Source organism: Vigna radiata, chromosome 5 (assembly GCF_000741045.1).
Source record: "Vigna radiata var. radiata cultivar VC1973A chromosome 5, Vradiata_ver6, whole genome shotgun sequence".
Classification (NCBI taxonomy): domain Eukaryota; kingdom Viridiplantae; phylum Streptophyta; class Magnoliopsida; order Fabales; family Fabaceae; genus Vigna; species Vigna radiata.
Window position 1 is genome coordinate 24,717,534 of NC_028355.1, and position 21,092 is coordinate 24,738,625.

General features: G+C 32.4%; 1 protein-coding gene across 2 annotated transcripts; it reads right to left on the bottom strand.

The window, feature by feature from the left end:
* Window positions 1-2,818: 2,818 nt before the first annotated feature.
* LOC106762009 (histone deacetylase 19) lies at window positions 2,819-17,215 on the bottom strand. 2 transcript variants are annotated; one of them, XM_014645679.2, is made up of 8 exons: window positions 17,040-17,215; window positions 16,137-16,717; window positions 14,439-14,879; window positions 13,804-14,034; window positions 9,932-9,999; window positions 9,793-9,850; window positions 3,290-3,358; window positions 2,819-3,169 (listed from the first exon to the last, which is right to left on the bottom strand). In XM_014645679.2, the coding sequence occupies exons 2-8, from the start codon at window positions 16,662-16,664 to the stop codon at window positions 3,089-3,091; spliced, it is 1,476 nt and encodes a 491-aa protein (XP_014501165.1). In that variant the 5' UTR covers window positions 16,665-16,717; window positions 17,040-17,215; the 3' UTR covers window positions 2,819-3,088. The 2 variants fall into 2 exon arrangements, with proteins under 2 accessions (XP_014501165.1, XP_014501164.1); XM_014645678.2 differs by having other exon boundaries at window positions 3,290-3,364.
* Window positions 17,216-21,092: the final 3,877 nt, after the last annotated feature.

Sequence of the window (21,092 nt, forward strand, 5' to 3'; positions counted from 1 at the left end):
TAATCTTAAAATTTAAAAATGAAATTTAATAATAATTAAAAATAAAAATATAACAAAGTCATCCAATAAAAAATTTGTATATAGGTGAGAGAGAAAGAAGATAAAAGAAAAACATACATAAATGAGAATCTAAATTAGACTTAGGTGAGTCTTTTTTATTTTTTTCAATTGAAATTACGGTTGAAATAACAAAGATAAAGTTAAAACTAGAAAAATGAAAAAGAAAGAATTAAGAAAAATTAAACATGAAGATTTTTTGTTTTTACACTTAAAGATATATCACGTGTCAATTTATGATTTTTTTAGATTATTATTTATCTTTTACTTCTTTGATCAATTTTAATAAAAGTATTTGGACAACATTTATATAATATTTGTATCACATGATATGATATAGTAATTGGTGACATTACCACTACCATAAAACGTTGTTCCTGTTATGTCTCAAGATGTCAGTTTTAAACCTAGTAAATTTTTAGGTTTTAAAACAAAATTAAAAAAACATAAAAAGTAAAAAACAAAAATATTTAAAAACCACAAACTATATAAATTTTTCAAAATAAAGACTAATTTATATGAAATAGAGAGAGTAATGAAAATGATTTCTTAAGAAAACAGCTTGCTGATTAAAAAAAACCTGCTTCAGGGTGACTTTCATCTTCCATCTCATGTTTTTTACCAACAACAGGTTTCATCATCCTCCATATTCATCCTCGGTCGCTCTCGTTTTGGAGAAGAAGTAAGTCCACGTGTAGAAAGAGGAAGCTTTAGGATTTCTGATTTGAAGAAGATGAAGTTGATTATGTAAACTCTTTGCTGCACTTTTATGATTGGGCAACCTCTTTGGACCAAACTATTTTTTTTAAAAGAAATATTTTATTTAAAAAATAAAGGAAACAACACGTGTCATCATATGCTGAACTAGAACGTTGATTGACACATAATAAACTTTAACTCCTTCGAAAAATAAGAACAAAAATTAATTTTACATCACATTTCAAGAATAAAAATATATTTATTTCTTTTATTTTTATTCATGTTACTTAAAATTATTATGTAAAAACAATTTATTTTTATTTTCTTCCTTTCAATAAAGATTTTAAGGTTATTTAATTGAAACATATTTTTAATAAAAAGTGGTTATGTATACTAAGCATTAAATGACTCAATGATTTAAAAAGAAGATTATTTTCAAAAATCACACGACTCAATTGTTTAAAGAAAAGATTATTTTCAAAAATCATGTTTTTATTGATTTTATTATAAATAGTTAGTTGTTTATAACTACATGACTGTAAAAGTATTGAGAAAAATAGGAATGTTACCCATAATATCATACATACACTTTAGAGGATATAATGAATGTAGTCCTCTAATGAATGCACTTGTCTAGTATTGTGTTGCTTGGTTAATTGTTATCATGCTCTCATCAGATTATTTTTCATATGTTTGATGACTATCATTATGCCTTAGCTTGAGTGAAAACATGTTAGAATTATATCATCTACCATTTGTGCAATTATTTACTTTTAACTTCAATCACAACTCGTAAAATATTTAAAAATATTGATTGTGGTATTTTCATTTATCATCTAATCAATATATTTTAACATTGTATCTCAATTTATCATTGTGATAGAGGATTATTTTTTGAAAATGAGAACAATATTTAGAATTCAAAATATTTATGACAAGATCAAAGATCAAACGTATCTTTTTAAATCTTATAATGTTCAATGTATGAGGGAATTAAAGAACATGAAGATTATGAACACAATTGAAGAATAATTTAAGAAATTAAATAAACTATAAGTTTATAGAATGTTAAATTCATTGGACGGGTCAATTTGTGTACTAGGCGAAAGTCTGCGTGTGTAATTTTTGTTTTTTGTTATTTTTATGTGTTTTGGGATTTAGACTTTAGTTTAGATTTTCTAAGTTTTCTTAAACTTATATATCTATATATAGAGAATAATGATAAGAAATCTTTAAGTGGTACGAATTTGAGAACAAATTCTCTCTAAGAAAGAGAATATGATATATGATTATCTTATGAACATATATCAAAAGAACTTAAAAAAAAAACATTTATAATTCAAAAAGTCTATGACAAAGTCAAAGATTAAACACATCTTCTTAAATATTTTATTTTAATTTTGTATAATGTTAAAACTTATCTGACAAAAGTCTAATTATATTTTAGACTTTATTTTATAATTACTTTTGAATTATATTATACGTATTACCATATTTTTTTGAGAGAACGCATGGATTAGAATTTCAATTTTATCATAGATCTTTATAATGAATATTTATTTGACTTATTAGATTGTAGTGTCTTATCACTATTTTATCTTATCTCTATTTTCCCGTATCACATTGTTCTTATTATTTCTTGCTTTTCTAGTTTTCCATTTTATTTTATATTTTTCCTATTTGTATAATTCCATGTGATTTTAATGTTGAAGTACACATTCAAATATATCATTGTTTAAATTTTCAAAAAAAACAATTCTTCCCGATCGTTGCCCACTCTAAAACATAATTTTGTAAAATTTTTTTCTTAATTTGAGAGTATTACGATACAACTCGTGAATTATTTTTCTCAAAAATAAAATTTAAGATATTCTTATTATAAATTTATGAAAACCTTCAGGAAGATATAAAATTGATGATTCAAACATGTAAATTTTAGGTTTAAAAGTGTCTACTGGCCTTTTTAAAAGCGAGCAAGCAAGAGTTTTCTCTGGGATCTCTTCTTATACAAGAATCCGAGAAATTTATACTGATAAACAAAGATCAGTATAAGAAAAATAAATCAAGCTCAATAATAGCACATAATTACCTAATTACCATTCTGTCACAATATGTAATGTAACAGTAAAAGAACCAGTTGGATGTGATAAAATCAAATTAAATTTGCCCTTTACATTAGGAAAATGGGACTGCGTGTTTACAATGACGACAATAATGAAACCAACCAACAGCCACATCTCAATTAATTCGGAAATGCGACAGCATGAATGGAAATTAATTTCACTGTTTACCAATCAGTTAAAACCTATGTTCCTCAGCACTTCAGGCCCGTCTATTTGGTCAAATCATTCACAGTATTCTGTTCAACTTTCACATTATCTTCATCAGCTTTCTGAGAAGAAATATCTAGAGCCTGCAAGAACCAAATTCAGTCAGACAAGTTTGTAAATGACACTTCCAATAAAATGCACTGATACTAATCTGCATACACGCTTAGTGTTCATGCATTTGTGCTTTATGATGTGAAATTCACCTTCATGCAAGTTTCAGCAACTGCAGTATCAGAGACTCTCAAATGTTCCCCACTTCTTCTCTGGTCATCCTGAAACTAAACAGGTATCAAACATCGTACCAAGTTGCATACGAATTTATGTACGAACTTACATAATGGTTTTCAACAGAAGCAGTCCGAGGAATGTACAAGAAAAATCAATTAGTTGAAGAGTTACGCAATGGACAATACATGACGATGAGTTACATAATTAAAAAAAGAAAGAATATAAAAATGTCTCCAGAATTTAATGTCAGCAGTTTGCCAATTATTAACAAATGAACTGTTGGTAACATAGACTACAGGGGAATCTCAGCAGATAGTTGAGATACATGATCATTACTTTATAGGAAGTCAGAGCACATCGTGATTTCACACAATTTTATCAGTGTATTTCAACTGTTAAGGATGCTTGACAGTCAAAATAAACAAATTAACATTTTAAGTTGTATGAACATCGGCCATATACATTACTAAGTACAGACATTAACATTTTCGGGTTCCTATCAATGAACTATGTAGTCATACCATTCAGTAGAACAACATTTGTTTTTTATTTTGAATACATGCACTCGATATTTTATTTTTAATACAAACATATATTCAATCTTCTGGCACTGATGCCCAGCTCCACATGAATCTCTATAATTAATGAATAATCTACGGACAAGCCTCCTGTTAAAAATGACACAGCTCCATCATTTCCCACTACTTAATGCCATCACCACCATCCATTGAAAACTTCTCAATCCTATAATCAAGTAATGCCACACCATTTTGCTGAAGTGTGCAAGGACAAGTGAACTGATGTAGCATGTCATGAGAACTAAGTAGAAAAGCTAAAAGAAAATTATTCTTTTCCCTTATCAGTCAAAATTTTGATAATTTATCAAACAGATTTTTTATTTCACTAAAGACTACTACAGATAACAACATTGCTGATCTACTTTGCTAAACACGCCCTCAGGTTAGCTCGTCCTTCCCCAGTTTCTTTAAGGGGTTCAAACCAGATCGGACAACACTATTTTTTCATGGGCATTTTTGGAGCCTACCATTTGTTTCTTCCTCATTGCATTTTTTTGCATCTTCTGATGGAAAAACTTGCAGAAGACTTTTCCTCTAACCATTCCTCCGTTGTTTTGAGGGAAGTCAAATTGGACCCCTTGAGAATCTCCTTGACTCTCTAATGTAAGATTTCTCAATCTTATAATCAAGCAATGCCGTACCATTTTGCTAAGTGTACAAGAGCAAGTGGACTGATGTAGCATGCAATGAGAACTAAAAGTAGAAAAGGTAAAAGAAAATTATTCATTTGCATTATCACTCCTCAAAACTTTGATAACTTTGCCAAACAGATTTCTGATTTCATTAAGGAAAGACATAACTATAGACAACAACATTGCTGATCTCACATTGTTAACCACACCCTCAGATTAGCTGGTCCTTCCTCAGTCTATTTAAATGGTTCAAACCAGATCACAGAACACTATTTTTTCATGGGCATTTTTGGAAACTGCCAATTGTTCCTTCCTCGTTGCATTTTTTTGCATCTTCTGATGGCAAAACTTGCAGAAGACTTTTCCTTTTATCATTCCTCCGTTGTTTTGAGGGATGTCAAATTTGACCTCATCAGAGTCTCCCCGTCTCTCTAAGACTCCTCAATCTTATAATCAAGCAATTTCATGCCATTTTGCTCAAGTGTATAAGGGCAAGTGGACCAACATAGCATGTCATCATGTCGTGAGAACTAAAAGTAGAAAAGCTAAAGGAAAATTACTCATTTGAATTATCACTCATTAAAACCTCAATTTTGCCAAACAGATTTTTTATTTCATTAGGGAAAGACATAACTGAAGATCTGAGAACACTATTTTTTCATGGGCATTTTTGAAGCCTACTGTGTGTTCCTTCCTCGTTGCATTTTTTTGCATCTTCTGATGGCAAAACTTGCAGAACACTTTTGTTTAGAGGGATGTCAAATTGCAACCCTTGAGAATCTCCTTGACTCTCTAAGTGAGACTTCTCAATCTTAAAATCAAGCAACGCCATACCATTTTGCTAAACAATAGAAGGGCAAGTGGACTGATGTAGCATGTCATGAGAACTAAATGTTGAAAAGCTAAAAGAAAATTATTCTTTTGCATTATCACTCAATATAAATAACTTTGCCAAACAGATTTTTTATTTCATTAAGGAAAGACAAAACTGTAAGAAACAACTTTGCTGATCTCGCATGGTTAACCACACCATCAGGTTAGTTGGTCCTTCCTCTGTCAGTTTAAGGGGTTCAAACCAGATTTGAGAACACTATTTTTTCATGTGCATTTTTGGAGCCTACCATTTGTTCCTTCCTCATTGCATTGTTTTCCATCTTCTACTGGCAAAACTTGCAGAAGACTTTTCCTCTTATCATTCCTCCGTTGTTTTGAGGGATCTCAAGGAGAATCTCCTTGACTATCCTCTTGAGATCAAGCAATGCCATACCATTTTGCTAAAGTGTATAAGGGAAAGTGGACTGATGTGGCATGTCATGAGAACTAAGGGTAGAAAAGCTAAGAGAAAATTATTCTTTTGCATTATCACTCCTCAAAACTTTGATAACTTTTCCAAACAATCTTTCATTAAATAAAATCCAGTACAGCAAAAATATTAATCAATAAACATAACAAAATAATGAAATCCAAAAAATTGTGACTCAACTAGGACCTCAAATGTTAGAATGAATTATAGAAAAGACCGAGTTACATTTTGTTTTGGATTTCTTTAGAAAGAAAGATCTAACATGTTTCTCTATTTGACATGACTACTCTAGGACTTGAAGCTTGATAAGGTTAGGAACTGCTTTCTTTAATTTGGATAGGTGAGGATGATGCAAGCAATCATACAAAAGTTTTGGAGATGGGAAAGCAAAACAAAATACAATATCTGATCTGAGGTAGTAGAATCCTCGAGATTGATGTCCATCAACAATCAATTGATTCGTACAGTGCTAGTCTATAACAAAAGAATTGACATCAAAATTTACTAAATAATTTAATCATCTAGTGAACTAACAAAGAGAAACGAGGTTAAAAGGACACGCATGGACTTGACGAACAAAATTTAGGTTCAAGGAAGAAGAGATGGAGAGTTGATCAACTCCCTCAGAAGCAATTTTGGACCCATTGGCTCATGTAACATGATTGGAAAATTTAGAAGAAGAAAACACATAAGTATTACCAAAAATACAATCATAAGCACTTGAATAAAAAAATCCATTAACTTTGACTTTCCATGGTTTGAGAAAAGAGAAATTATTGACAAACCAGATTGGGCGGAAGATTATGCCTGGCCATTGAATTTTAACCTAAAATATTCTTGATATCTTTATTAAAATACTTAGGAACAACCTTCTCAGATTTGATGACATTGGTTGTCTTGTTAGGGAAACCACGTAAAGAGAAACACTTTTTTTAGTATGTCCCATCCAGTGTTGTTAAAATCACGAGTACACTCAAACTTGTAGGATCCTGCAAGTTTGCACCTTCATGCGATCTGATGCAGAGGCTGGATTGAAAGTTGAGCGGATCAAAGCGATTATGCAAGGATGCTCGTTAGATTGAAGGATCATGCATCCTGTCGGTCTTTCACATATCAGAACCAAAGGAGAAGACCCACATGGGGGCACGAGTTTCACAACAACCATGGTTCACACCACTAACGCACTCACCGGCGGTTGCCACCTTTGCAATCCCATGCTATTGCTGCCCTTGTGATCATTGTCATCCTCATTGTCACCGACACTCAGCGCTCTCACTGTCGTTGGCTCTCTCCACCTTGTTGTGCCCTTCTATTCTTCTACTTCTTTTTCTGTCCACACCTATGTTGCTTTTACTCTCTTTGCGTTTTGTGGTTTGTTGGGAATTTGAAGAAAAAGGCTTTTGCTCTTCATTTTGTTTAGGGTTTATTTAGATTTTGAAGAAAAATAATGGAATGACCATTTTTTTTATGAATTTATATATTTATTAGTTGTTTTATATATGAACGTTTTATGAATTATGAGCTTTTTTAATTGTATTATTAATTATGAACCTATTTTAAAAATTACATATAAGTTATTTTTATTATTTTTAATGATATTTCCTTTTATAATATATATTTTTATTTTACTCTTACTAGTTGAGTTACGATCCTCGAGTTACAATGCTCAAGTTACTATTTTTTGTCTTCCTTTCTATCCTCCTACTATCCTCGAGGTTAACAACATTGATGTGATCATAGAAATACTTTTTGATATAAGGAAAACTTTAGATTATTCTTTCATAAGGAAAATTCACGTGATACGAGAGCAATCATCAATAAAAGGGACAACCATTTTGTTTTAGATATACTAGAACTTAATGTGGGACCAATACATTAGAGTGGATCAAATAAAAAGGATTAACACTTTTTGTATCACCAGGTGAAAAGGTGGCACGATGGCACTTGAATGACTTGACAAACTCTTTTCAGAAAAAAAAGAAGAAAATATGGACTTAAGAATATAAAACAACATACGTCCAAGACAACAATGAAGAAGCCAAATTTGAGAGGACTCATAAGTAGCAAAAAACTTAAGACTCGTATAAGGTGGGAGGATATTTGGTATAAGTTAATTAGAGTAAATAAATATATATTTCAGGAAAATATTTAATATAAATATCTTCCCATATATTATCGTAGCATAGATATATGCTAGGATAATATATAGGAAGATATTTATATTAAATATTTTCCTGAAATATATATTTATTTATTCTAATTAACCTATACTATATTTATTTACTCTAATTAACTTATACCGAATATCCTCCCACCTTATACCCTAACACTCGTGGAAATAATTTCTTTATTGATACTACACTTGGTTCTTGAGCCTTTTTGAGATATTATAACCCTCCATGTTCCTTAAAAGTTCTAACCACCCTTCCCTAGCAATATCTTGAAAAAACACAATGAAAGGGAAAGAGTTTTATAGAACAATTTAGGTTGAGTGAGTTTGTGAACAAAAACAAGGCTATTGGAAAGTTTTAAGACATGAAGGACGCCTTTAAGAGTGAGAGATGGCACAAGAGAAATATTGCCACGTGTACATATTTAGAGCACTTAAGGCAACCCAAAAAACAGGGTGGGTGCACTTCAGGTAACCAAATACAAATGAGAAAGAGCCATAACTAATGTGGCTAGGATTTTGACATATAAGCAAAGTCCCCAAGATTGAGAACATTGCTACCAACTTGAAATTACTTGAAGACTTAAGAGAAGAAAGTTGATTCAATTCATATTGATAGTAAACAAATACTACAGACTATATATACAGAGATTTACCACCCTAGAATGATGATTACAAAATTTCTTAAGGATCTTATGGTATATTAATTGTCATAATTACTGTTATAATGGTTGGTAATGTCTCATTGTAAATCTACAATACCATTTATTAACTCAATGTGTAAAGTCTTGGTTGAGTTGTGTAAAACCAAGCTTTATAAAGACAAAAGGCAACCAAATTATCTCAAAGCAAGCAACATGACACATGGCACATGGCACGGTACTCTACTTCAATGCCAAGAGTATACACCAACAAATAGGCAATCACCTTGAACATAAACCAACCCATAGTAGATTTTCTTGTGTCCCACTGTGGGAGTGAATAATCAATAGGAAATAATTGGTCATAGCAGTTAGTACCAAGAAGATCTCAAATGAAGTGATGCATTGTTCAAAGGCAGATTTGATAAGTGTCAAATATTGGTATATTTTAATCATATTTTTAACTTCTATTTAGACACTTATCGTTATTTTATGATATATATTTAGTAGTTTTTAGTACAACCTAAATTTTTATTAACTATGCTTTTAAGGTTTTTTTTTTTTTTTTTTTTTGCAAAAAAAAGATTTTGGTCCAAAAGTAGAACCTAAGATCCTTTGCTTAAATAGACTGAGCAAGTGGTACTTACTCAAGCTCGAGCAAGGACTCTTGGTTAAGCAAGCCTCGAAGGCACCTATGCACGAGACACCTGGCTTGCACTCTCCGCTTCTCAACAATGAGGGCTACATTCACTCTGTTGTTACCGCTTTTGTTGCTTGACCTAAGGGGATACTTTGAGAGTGGGTTTGTAAAGAAAAAACCCAACTCCAAATATTATAAACTTAGGGTTAGACAACCTTGTAAATTATCCTAGGTACTGAGACACATCACAATATTTGTGTTCTCTAAGCTCTTAATCTTAGTTATTCTTTTAGTCTGTGTCAGCGTGAAACCATGAGCAACTAAGTAGCCTATTGTTAGAGGTTGATGTTCCTACCCAACTCATGTCATTTATGGTGTCTGAAAAAATGGCTAATACAAGTAGATTTATATACAACTTCTGACACTATATAGCATGTTTAACCATTAGAGTCTCAAAACAAATAAAAAGTTTATTAGTTTATTTAAATTTTCAAAAACCAACAGAGATACATACCAGACCGTTGAGCTGTGGTTCAACTATTTCTTTCTTTACTTTGCTTGGAACAAGCTCACTGATAAATGAGGAAACAAATTGAGCACCTGATCATGCAATGTTTAATCATAAGAAATAAATTGAATACAAAGTAAAATACCGTTCAACATCAACGTCCATGTCAGAATCTGGATCCCATGTCTCATCTCCATCATGATCTTCTTCTGCCTATAAAATTGTAAGCATGTGTATTAGAAAATGAGCACAAATAGTAGGAGAAAATTAAAATTTAGTTAGGATGAGTTTAGGGTGCCTAAGCTTTATCTTATCGGTCACTAATCCCTAGTCAATAAGGGTGTTAGAGTATACAATTCATTCATATTATTTGGTTGTACAGTAGTTTCCTAGTCTTTGTAGTACCTAATACATGCCTCCTTGCTGAGAACTTTAGGTATGTCTTAGCTAGTATAAATTACAAGGTTTCCTTGGATGCTTTTGTATGAAATAATTTTTTCTCGTTGGATTTTTATTTACATTTCAAGGCCCTTTTCCTTTTATCGGTATATATTTTACCAGTTAAGGAAAATATTTAGGAAACATTTCACTTATGTATGTGCCATAGGGATAATCATGTATAGCATGCTTCTGATTTCAGGGGATGCATTGTAGTTTCTCTAACAAAATTATGCTTAATATTTTTCACGGTTTTATTACAATCACTGACAACAATAATCATTAATTATGTCTAATAATAATTGTTTAATAATAATTAAAAATTTTACAATAAAATTTTTTTACTTTTTGAGTTATTATTAAAATACAACATGTCAACATATTTTTAACCACAACAATAATTAATATGTAAATATTTTTTTATACAAATTAATTGTATTATTTATTTTTCAATATTGAATAACAGTTTTTTAAATAAATATTTTTAACTCATTCAAAAAACATTTCATATTACTTTTAACACATTAAAGGTAATTTTGTATTCTTTCTTTTCTATTTATCAAAACTTTATTTTATATTAGTCAAATCATTCACAAACTTCACTTCCTAATTCACTCACTTTCATCTCCAAATCCCTTAAAAAGAATCACAAACTTCACTCTCAAATTCATCCATTCAATCTCCCTCAAATTCATCTTCACAAAAGAACACCACCCTTAAAATTGTTACATTAAATTATCGAATTTGTACTAATTAGACGACACAACTCTGTCAAGGATAAGATGACCTGTATGATAAAGTCTATCATGTGTAAAATCACCCAATGGTTTTGATGATAACAAATACTCTAAGTGAGTATATATTCTTTGAATATTTAGGGTGTGCTTATGCAGTTAAAGTGTCTATGTCAAGTTTGCATTTGTACTGATCAGATGATTCAACATGTACTGAACAGATGACTCAACATTTGAACTAATCAGACCTCTCATCAGTAGATCTTACTAGACGACTATTAGCTTCGTCTGGTGAGTTTTGCAGTCAACATCTTAATTGTTTTATTGGTCTAATTATTTATGATTTGCTTAGCTTATGAGTTAAATGAAACTAACAAGTTGCAACAATCAAAATGTTCCTAGATAATTAAATCTAAATCAAAGGATTTCACAAACAAAATCATATATCTTGAAAATGCTTTAACTGTCAACGGTCACTTTTGCTCTATATATAGAAATATTCTATTTGCTCTGATATGAGACTAACATTATTTGATTTGTCTTGATCTTATATATATGAGATATCTAATTATATATGATTATGCTGCTAATGTGATATCCACATAATCTATTGAAAAGTTTCTTTTAGCAGCGAAATTTTTTGAAAGTTGGAGAGAATAACATCAAATCTTTCTATACCAAGTTCTCTCTGATCTCAAGATGGAAGTTATAGATAAAAAGCTTAAAAAAAGAATATCTCGTGATAAAAGAATTTCAAGGAAGATTATTTGAAGATTAAGTTGAAGACTCCATCAAAACTTTCCTCATGAAGTGTTGAGCGTGAAGATGTTGATACACATCGATGCAAAATCAAATGATTCATTTTGAAAGGCTTCAATGGTCATCATTTCTAACACTACAAAAGGGGATTGAAGTTGAAGACACAGATACAATGAAAGGACAAAAACAGTACAACATACTACAGAAATACAACAATTTCAAAAGAATGAAACAGATACAAAGGACTGAGCTTACAATATCTGCAACAATCATTTAGTCTGTGAAAATAGTGAATCTGTGAAAAACTATTGTAATATTCTTCACTTTGTGAAATTTATCCTTGTGAGCTTTAGTTGTGCTCTCTTATTTTAAGAGTTTCTCTTTACATTATTGAGAGTTCTTAACCTTAGAGGGAAATTAAGAAGATATAGCTAGGAGAGGATTGTGTACTCATGTAATTTGTGTACTCAGGATAACCTAGAGAAGTTTGTGTGCTTAAGGGAAAACTAGTAATAGCCCATCATTTTGGGTGAACCGGTGTAAAATTCTTTCAATGATTGATCTGTTTGCTTTAAAGTATTTTGGTTTATATTCAGCAAAAAGAGTCTGAGCTATTCAACCCACCTTCTAGAACCTGTTGCACCAACAAAATTCTATTATGTTATCTATAGCTTGAGATGCTATTTTTATGGCTCCCAATACTTTATAACAACCTATGCTTTAAAGTGTTTTAGTTCATATTATGTTACCTAGAGCTTGAGATGATATTTTTATGGCTCTCAATAATATATTCTCAATGCTTGATTTGTTTGCTTTGAAGTGTTTTAGTTTATACTGTGCGAAAAGAGTTTGAGGCTCTATACAACCCTCTTTCTAGGGCCTGCTACACCAACAAAAGCCAATTATGATATCTAGAGCTTGAGATGCTACTTTTATGGCTCTCAATACTATATAACAACCTACGCTAGAAAATATGAAATTCCAACTTCACTGACCAGATCTTTTTTCCCTATTTCTGCAACCTAAAACCAATAGAGGACCAACTCCATCATTTCCATCTCCATTTCATTCACTGTGAATGAAAAACTCTATTCCCATGCTGGCACTACTAATCATCTATGTGATATTAGAAAATCTTTCCAACAAGAACTTTCTTGTCTGAAAACAAGATGTCAAATCATTAAAGTACACTATCTCCACTAATTTGTGATTGGTCTTGGATACCTGTGCCATTTCTCTCTCATTCAGACATGGATGGATTAAGAATTTAACTTAACATGAATAGGAACTTCAAGATCAACTATTAAAATCTAAACCCTGAATTCAACTACTAGCTTCTAAGTTGCAATTCTGGCTTGCTTCACTCTTAGAGAAATTGTTTGCAAGCACTTGTTTCAACTAAGGGATAAGATTCACACATTTCAATTTGCAAACCAGTGCCAGGCTATTCAACTACGACTTGAGCTTAGGACTACAGCGAAAGGTAAGGTGACAGGTCAATCGAGAATTTATTTTGGCTGTTTCATTGAATTTCATTGGTGATCCAACCCAATCTTTGAACAAGACCAATTGGTGATTATTTAAGATCTTCTCAATTCTGAATCTTTTGTCAATCTAATCAACAATAAGACTGAGCTAAAATTTGTTTGTCACTATTAGTCACAAACACATGCGGTAGTGGCCAATAGTAGGTGATGGTAGTTGACAACAAAGGGTGGCGACCAACAGCAAATGGTTGTGGTCACCGGCAGCAAGATAAAGAGTGACTGAAATAGCAGAGTGGGATTGGAACCTACTGTGATACCAACTTAAATCTAAAGTTTCAATGGAGAAAATGTTGAATTCTTCACTAAGCTGAAAATCAAACATACTCACATATAACAGTCAAAAAAGGTACATTGTGATTGCAGGAGAGCAGAGTTTTGCACTTGCCCAAGCAGCTAGAGCAGAAAAAAAGAAACAGATAGATGGACCCACAAGACACATAATAATATAAAATACATACATTTATGTAACGCAATTAAAAGAAATACTTAAAAAAGAGCCAATTAGGGAAAATGCAGTAAAATAAGTGACAGAAGTTTACCTCTCCAAGATCAGAATCCGGAGGCCTTTCCTGAAATTGGACACTAGGAGCATGCTGCAGCCTGGAAAGATTCTCAAGTAGCTTTGATTGAATTTCTTCAAGTAAATGACGGGAATTCTTGTTTTCCATGTTACTTGGGGCAACATGAAGGGTATAATCTGGACCAAAATATTCATAATACTCGTGTTGTGGCATTTTGTCATCAACTTCTATTCCAAGAGCAACTCCTGTCTGCCTTAACATATATCATGAATAATTTAATGTATTTGGATGAATTTCTATACAAAAGAATTAATCACGTAGCATATAACTACTAAATCAAGATAAACAAAGAGGTGAGAAACACAACAAGAAGGTGTGTCTTATTGAATACTAAGACACTTTAGGATATCTTAATTTATATTTTATAGTTCAAGACAAGCAAAATGAAACAATACTCAACTACTTTGACCCCTCCAACATCATTACTGTTACTGAACAAGTTACTTCCTGTCCAGTATTTTTTAATATTTAAACATGAAAGATGGAGAAAATATTGGAATTTCATGACAATAATGCAACTTTTGGATTATGGCACCCTGCACAGATACAATAAATAAATGGCATAAATTTTATTAATTTAAACAACATTCTACCTCATAGCACCAACAGCGAGCAACATTCCGAATGGTGTAGCCACCACCACCTAGTAGCAAGAGGGGCACGTTGAATGATCTCATGTATTTAACACACTCTGCATGTCCCCTAATTGAAAGATTGAAACATCCCAATCGGTCTCCAGATAGAGAATCAGCACCACACTGAAGAACTACTGCACCAGGCCTGAACACTTCCATTACTTTGCCAATTATTGGTTTGAACAAGAAATGATAACTCTCATCATCAATACCATCATCAAGTGGAACATTAAGAGAATAGTATTTTCCCTTTCCATATCCAATATCGCGTACATCCCCAGTACCAGGAAAATAGTCTCCGAATTTATGAAAAGAAACAGTCATGACTCTATCTGTAGTATAGAATGCTTCCTCCACACCGTCTCCATGGTGGATATCAATGTCCACATATAGAACACGCTGCAAAAAATGTGATATAGGCATTTGAAATCAGAAAGAGACACAAGTTTGTGATGAGATATTAAAGTAACTTCAAAATAGTAATATTTTACCATGATAATGAGAAGCTAAACCCATTTTGTTGTTCGATATATATATATATATATATATATATATATATATATATATATATATATATATATATATATATGGGTGTGTGTGTATACATTTGCATTCAATATTAGTATTTTGTTTCTTAACTTAATGTTTGTTGTGGTTTGATCATCCATAGATTAATATTTGATTCATTAGGTATTGGAAAATATCTTTTGTGATTTAGAAATAGAACAAAATACCTAATGAAGCTTGTATTTAGGAATAGAGCTTCAGTTATTAGCTATCTTAAACCTTGTTGTAAATGCAAGTTTGTTTGTTATAAGCTCAAATAGGCTCATTCTACTAAGGAATTAGGATTTGAGTAAACTTGTGGATTGACTTTAACATGAAAATGAAGAGAAGTTGAGTGATTATATGCATGAAACTGGGGTTCAGTGAAGTCTAAGCCTAACAAAACCCTTCCATATCATTTCTAATATTTTCTACATCCTAAGTGTTTGACAAACTTCCAAAAGTGCTTTGTTTGTGTTGGCAAAGTTTTAATCATCTAACATCAGTACAAACCATGGAAATATTCTTTGTTTAAACTAGTTATTGATTGCAAATTTTGTCATGTATTGCACAAGTCCTTTGAGAGAATGATAAATATTTATTACTTACTATTGTGCAACCGGTGCACTTGTCAATGAATGATTCGTGCTAACAGAAATCCCAAGATCCAAATGGCAGTTCCTAAAGTCATTTTGTTCTTTCCAGAGTAAACCTTCTATATGGCTCAATTTCTTGGACTTGGATTCAGAAACTTATCCTCCTCCAAGCAAACAAAGTCATGTTTCCCATCAACACCTGATGTTGGGTGTTTACAACCAAAAGCTTCTCAACATGAGTAGTAGCTTTTTATTATAGAACGTTTAAAAGGATCATGTTTGACTAAATTTAGTGTTGGATTCTATAAGGATCCAAAAGAAAAGAATCTTATGTAAAAGCTCCTATAGCCTACAAATTTGACCTATGCCCTTCATTATTCAGTAGTACTAATTCCCTACAAAAATCCTAAAGAATATCTCAAGTATAAAAGATTCAAACATGTCCACAAAATCAATATAAGTCTAAAGCATGACAATAAAAGGAAACCAAGAGAAAATTCATGGTTACACAAACCTCATGCTGTTTAAGAAGTTCTAAGATTGCAAGGACTATATCATTAACATAGCAAAATCCAGAAGCCTCACACTTCTTGGCATGATGCAACCCACCAGCCCAATTGACAGCGATATCACATTGGTCATGATTTAACTTCACTGCACCCCCAACCGACCCCCCTGCATAAGTTTGACAGAAAGAGTAGAGGCCATCAAAAACAGGACAATCTTCACCAACATTAAAGCGTTTGAGTTGCCTAAGATGGTCCTGCTGTGTTTCAGGAGTTATGCTTCGAAGGAATGCAACATAATCATCGGCATGAAAACGACAAAGGTCCCGGTCTCTAGCAGGAAATGGCTTATGGACCTGCATGTGCTGAAGCAATCCATAATGAGCAAGAAGAGCATGTGTCATCCGTATACGATGTGGCTTCATAGGGTGACCTTGCCCGTAATAGTAATTCCCAACCTCTGGATCATAGAAATAGCAAACCTTTCTCTTAACCCCATCAGGTGCAGATGGTAAAGAATTGCTGCCGGTATCCATGTGTTGTTTGCCGTTATTATCTTCTTTTCAATAGTCAACCATCCTGACAAAACCTACGTAGCAACGATGGGAAATCAAACAATGAAATTAAAATCAAAATTAAGAATTGGATTGGACTACTGTAGCCTTGGGTTTATGGTTTCGGAACTCTTATAGCTGACAGACAGTCACCACCATGTGCACAAACTGAATACAAACCCTAATATACTGAGAAAAAAGAAACATATCGCTTAATGTATAGACAAAGAAAATCAGAAGCACGACAGAAAAAATCAATAAAAATCATAGATTGCCATACTGCTGAAAGCGATAAAATTAATGGACAACATTAATAATTGATTTCACAATTCCATTGCAAACACGGAGGTATCCTACGATTTCAGTCTTATCTCTTCTCTAGTGCTGTTTAGCAGAGTCTCCGGGTCGATAAACGTATCGACTACTGGCAAGGATTGAAAGCAACTCTAGCTAAAGCAAATGCCTCACAGCCCAAGCTGCTCGTCGAATTATACCATAAATTATTCTGGTCTAACAATTGTAATAAACTAGTCCTTCCCTATTTGGGTGAAGGAGAAGTTATATTTTTTATTTTGTGAATAAATTAAGTGAAAATAATTTAATAAAAGTATAATTTAATAGAGAGTCAGTTACATAAGAAATGTTCAGGTCTTGACCATAATAACACTCTTTATTAAAGTTTTATACATCAGAAAAGTTCGCTATTATTAATATATGTATATTTAGAAATTAAATAGGTTAAAATACTAAATTAAATCTATGCCACTAAATTTTTAAAGAATAATTTGTTTTTTATTTTCAAATTTATAAACATTTTTGACAATTAAATGAATTCTTATAGTAATCTGAACAAAATATAATACATTGATTCCGGGCCCACCATTTGTTTGATGATTAAAATCAAAATGATGTTTCTTTCTCTACCTCTATAATTTCTTTCTGCACTTTTCTATTTTTCAAAATTTCAATTTTACTTTCTTTTAATTTAAGTTCCAAATACACAATTCCGAATTTCTAGAATATATAATCTAAATAATATGGAATATAAATTTTGGTTTTCCTAATTATATAATCAATAATATAAATAAAAAATACATATATAATTTATAATTCAGATATTATATTTTATAGTATTTCGAAATATAATTTTTTTTATTTTAAATTATATAATTTAAAATGCTTTTAATTATTTTGTATTTTAAATTATGCAATTCACAAAATAAAAAATAATAATAATTTTGAATTACATAATCTTAAATGTATATTTATGAAGAAAATGACATTGTATTGAAATAATAGAGGCAGAGAAAACATTTGGTGTGTTCCAGCATGGTACATTCCTATTGAGAATGTTCATGTGAGTCCTATCGTGTATGAGAGAAAAAATAAGAGAAAAACATGAAATAAAATGGAGAAAAAGAATGTATCGTGGCGAGTGACAAGGGTTTGGGGTTCTGAGCGAAAATGGTGAGGAAGATGGAAAAGGAAATTTACGAACTTGGAAATGTTTGGTTTATGAAGATGAAGATGGAAATGAGGGTTTATGAAAATGAAGGTCTAGTTTTATGAAGACAGAGGGAGAGGTTTCATTTATGAAGACGGAGATAGGATTTTATGAAGATGGTAACAAGGGGTACACGTGGAGGAGGAAGGACATAAGGATAAAAATGACTTTTAACCTTATAGAAAGAAAATATGAAAGTATAAGAAACACCTAAAACAAAATTAAGTGTTTATAAAAATTTAAATAAAAATAACCACGAAATGAAGTCCAGAATATAATGTATGCTCCAAAGATAATTTATAAACTTAAAAATCATAATTGTTATCATCTTTTCGTTCAATATAGAATCATGCATATCTTATATCCACTCTAGGATCTTTCTCTTATTTTCTTTACTAAAAATTCATTTCTATTTTTATCGTGGGTAATCTTATCGTGGCTGATCTTATAGTGGGTGATTTTATCGTGGGTGATTTTATAATGGGTGATTTTATCATCGGTGATCTTATAGTGGGTGATCTTATCGTGGGTTATCTTTTAATGAGTGATTTTATCGTGGGTGATTTTATCGTGGATGAACTTATCGTTGGTAATCTTATCGCGGGTGATCTTATAATTGATGATTTTATCGTGCGTGATCTTATCGTGGGTTATCTTATAATAGGTGATTTTGTCGTGAGTGATCTTATTGTGGGTGATTTTATCGTGGGTAATCTTATCGTGGGTAATCTTAAAGTGAGTGATTTTATCGTGGGTGAACTTATCGTTTGTTGAACTTATCGTTTTGTGAAATTATCGTTGAGTGAACTTATCGTGAGTGAACTTATCGTGGGTGAACTTATCGTGGGTGAACTAAGTGGGTGAACTTATCGTTTGTCCACCTTATCGTTTTGTGAAATTATCATTTATTAAACTTATCGTGAGTGAACTTATCAAGGGTGAACCTAGCGTAGGTGAACTTATCGCTTGTGAACTTATTGTTTCGTGAACTTATCGTGGGTAATCTTATCGTGGGTGATTTTTTCGTGGGTGATTTTTTCGTGGGTAATCTTATCGTAGGTGATCTTATAGTGGGTGATTTTGTCGTGGGTGATCTTATCGTGGGTTATCTTATAATGGGTGATTTTATCGTGGGTGATCATATAGTGGGTAATTTTATCGTGCGTGATCTTATCGTGGGTTATCTTTTAATGGGTGATTTTATCGTGGGTTATCTTATAATGGGTGATTTTATCGTGGGTGATCTTATCGTGGGTGATTTTATCGTGGGTGAACTTATCGTGGGTAATTTTATCGTGAGTGATCTTATAGTGGGTGATTTTATAGTGGGTAATCTTATTGTGGGTGATCTTATAGTGGGTGATTTTATCGTGGGTGATCTTATCGTGGGTTGTCTTATAATGGGTGATTTTATCGTGGGTGATCCTATAATGGGTGATCTTATCGTGGGTTATCTTTTAACGGGTGATTTTGTCGTGGGTGAACTTATCTTTGGTAATCTTATCGCGGGTGATCTTATAGTGGTTGATTATATAGTGGGTAATCTTATTGTGGGTGATCTTATAGTGGGTGATTTTATCGTGGGTGATCTTATCGTGGGTTGACTTATAATGGCTGATTTTATCGTGGGTGATCTTATAATGGGTGACCTTATCGTGGGTTATCTTTTAATGGGTGATTTTGTCGTGGGTGAACTTATCTTTGGTAATCTTATAGCGGGTGATCTTATAGTGGGTGATTTTATCGTGGGTGATCTTATCCTGGGTTGTCTTATAATGGGTGATTTTATCGTGGGTGATCTTATAGTGGGTGATCTTATAATGGGTGATCTTATCGTGGGTTATCTTTTAATGGGTGATTTTATCGTGGGTTTTATCTTTGGTAATCTTATAGCGGGTGATCTTATAGTGAATGATTTTATCGTGGTGATCCTATCGTGGCTTATCTTATATTGGGAGATTTTATCGTTGGTTATCTTATCGTGGGTGAACTTATCGTGGTTAATCTTATCGCGGGTGATTTTATAATGCGTGATTTTATAGTGGGTTATCTTATCGTGAGTGATCTTATAGTGGGTGATTTTATCGTGGACGGTCTTATCGTGGACGATCTTTTCGTGGGTTATCTTATAACGGGTGATTTTATCGTGGGTGATCTTAGAGTGGGTGATTTTAACATGGGTGACTTATAGTGGGTGATTTTATCGTGGGTGATCTTATCGTGGGTGATTTTATCGTGGGCGATCTTATCGTGGGTTATCTTGTGATGGGTGATTTTGTCGTGGGTGATCTTATAGTGGGTCATTTTATCGTGGGTGATCTTATAGTGGGTTACCTTATAATGGGTGATTTTATCGTGGGGGATCTTATCGTAGGTAATTTTATCGTGGGTGAACTTATCGTGGGTAATCTTATCACGGATGAACTTATCGTGGGTAATCCTATCGTGGGTAATCTTATAGTGGGTGATTTTATAATGGGTAATCTTATCGTGGGTGATCTTATAATGGGTGATTTTATCGTGGGTGATCTTATCGTGATTTATCCTATCGTGGGTGATCTTACTGTGGGTGATTTTATCGTGGGTGATCTTACAGTGGGTGATTTTATCGTGGGTTATCTTATAAAGGGTGATTTTATCGTGGGTGATCATATTATGGGTGATTTTATCGTGGGAGATCTGATCGTGGGTTATCTTTTAATGGGTGATCTTATCGTGGGTTGTCTTATAATGGGTGATTTTACCGTGGGTGATCTTATAGTGTGTGATCTTATCGTGGGTTATTTTTTAATGGGTGATTTTATCGTGGGTGAACTTATCTTTGATAGTCTTATCGCGGGTGATCTTATAGTGGGTGATGTTATCGTGGGTGATCTTATCGTGGTTATCTTATAGTGGGTGATTTT

Bases quoted from the DNA above. Each gene is read 5' to 3' on its own strand.
- LOC106762009 (XM_014645678.2), bottom strand. From the start codon at position 16,664: ATGGATACCGGCAGCAATTCTTTACCATCTGCACCTGATGGGGTTAAG. The intron at 14,880-16,136 runs GTTTGTGTAACC...CATTTTTTGCAG, and splicing joins AACTTCTTAAACAGCATGAG to CGTGTTCTATATGTGGACAT. The intron at 9,851-9,931 runs GTATTTTACTTT...CTCATTTATCAG, and splicing joins ATGGACGTTGATGTTGAACG to TGAGCTTGTTCCAAGCAAAG.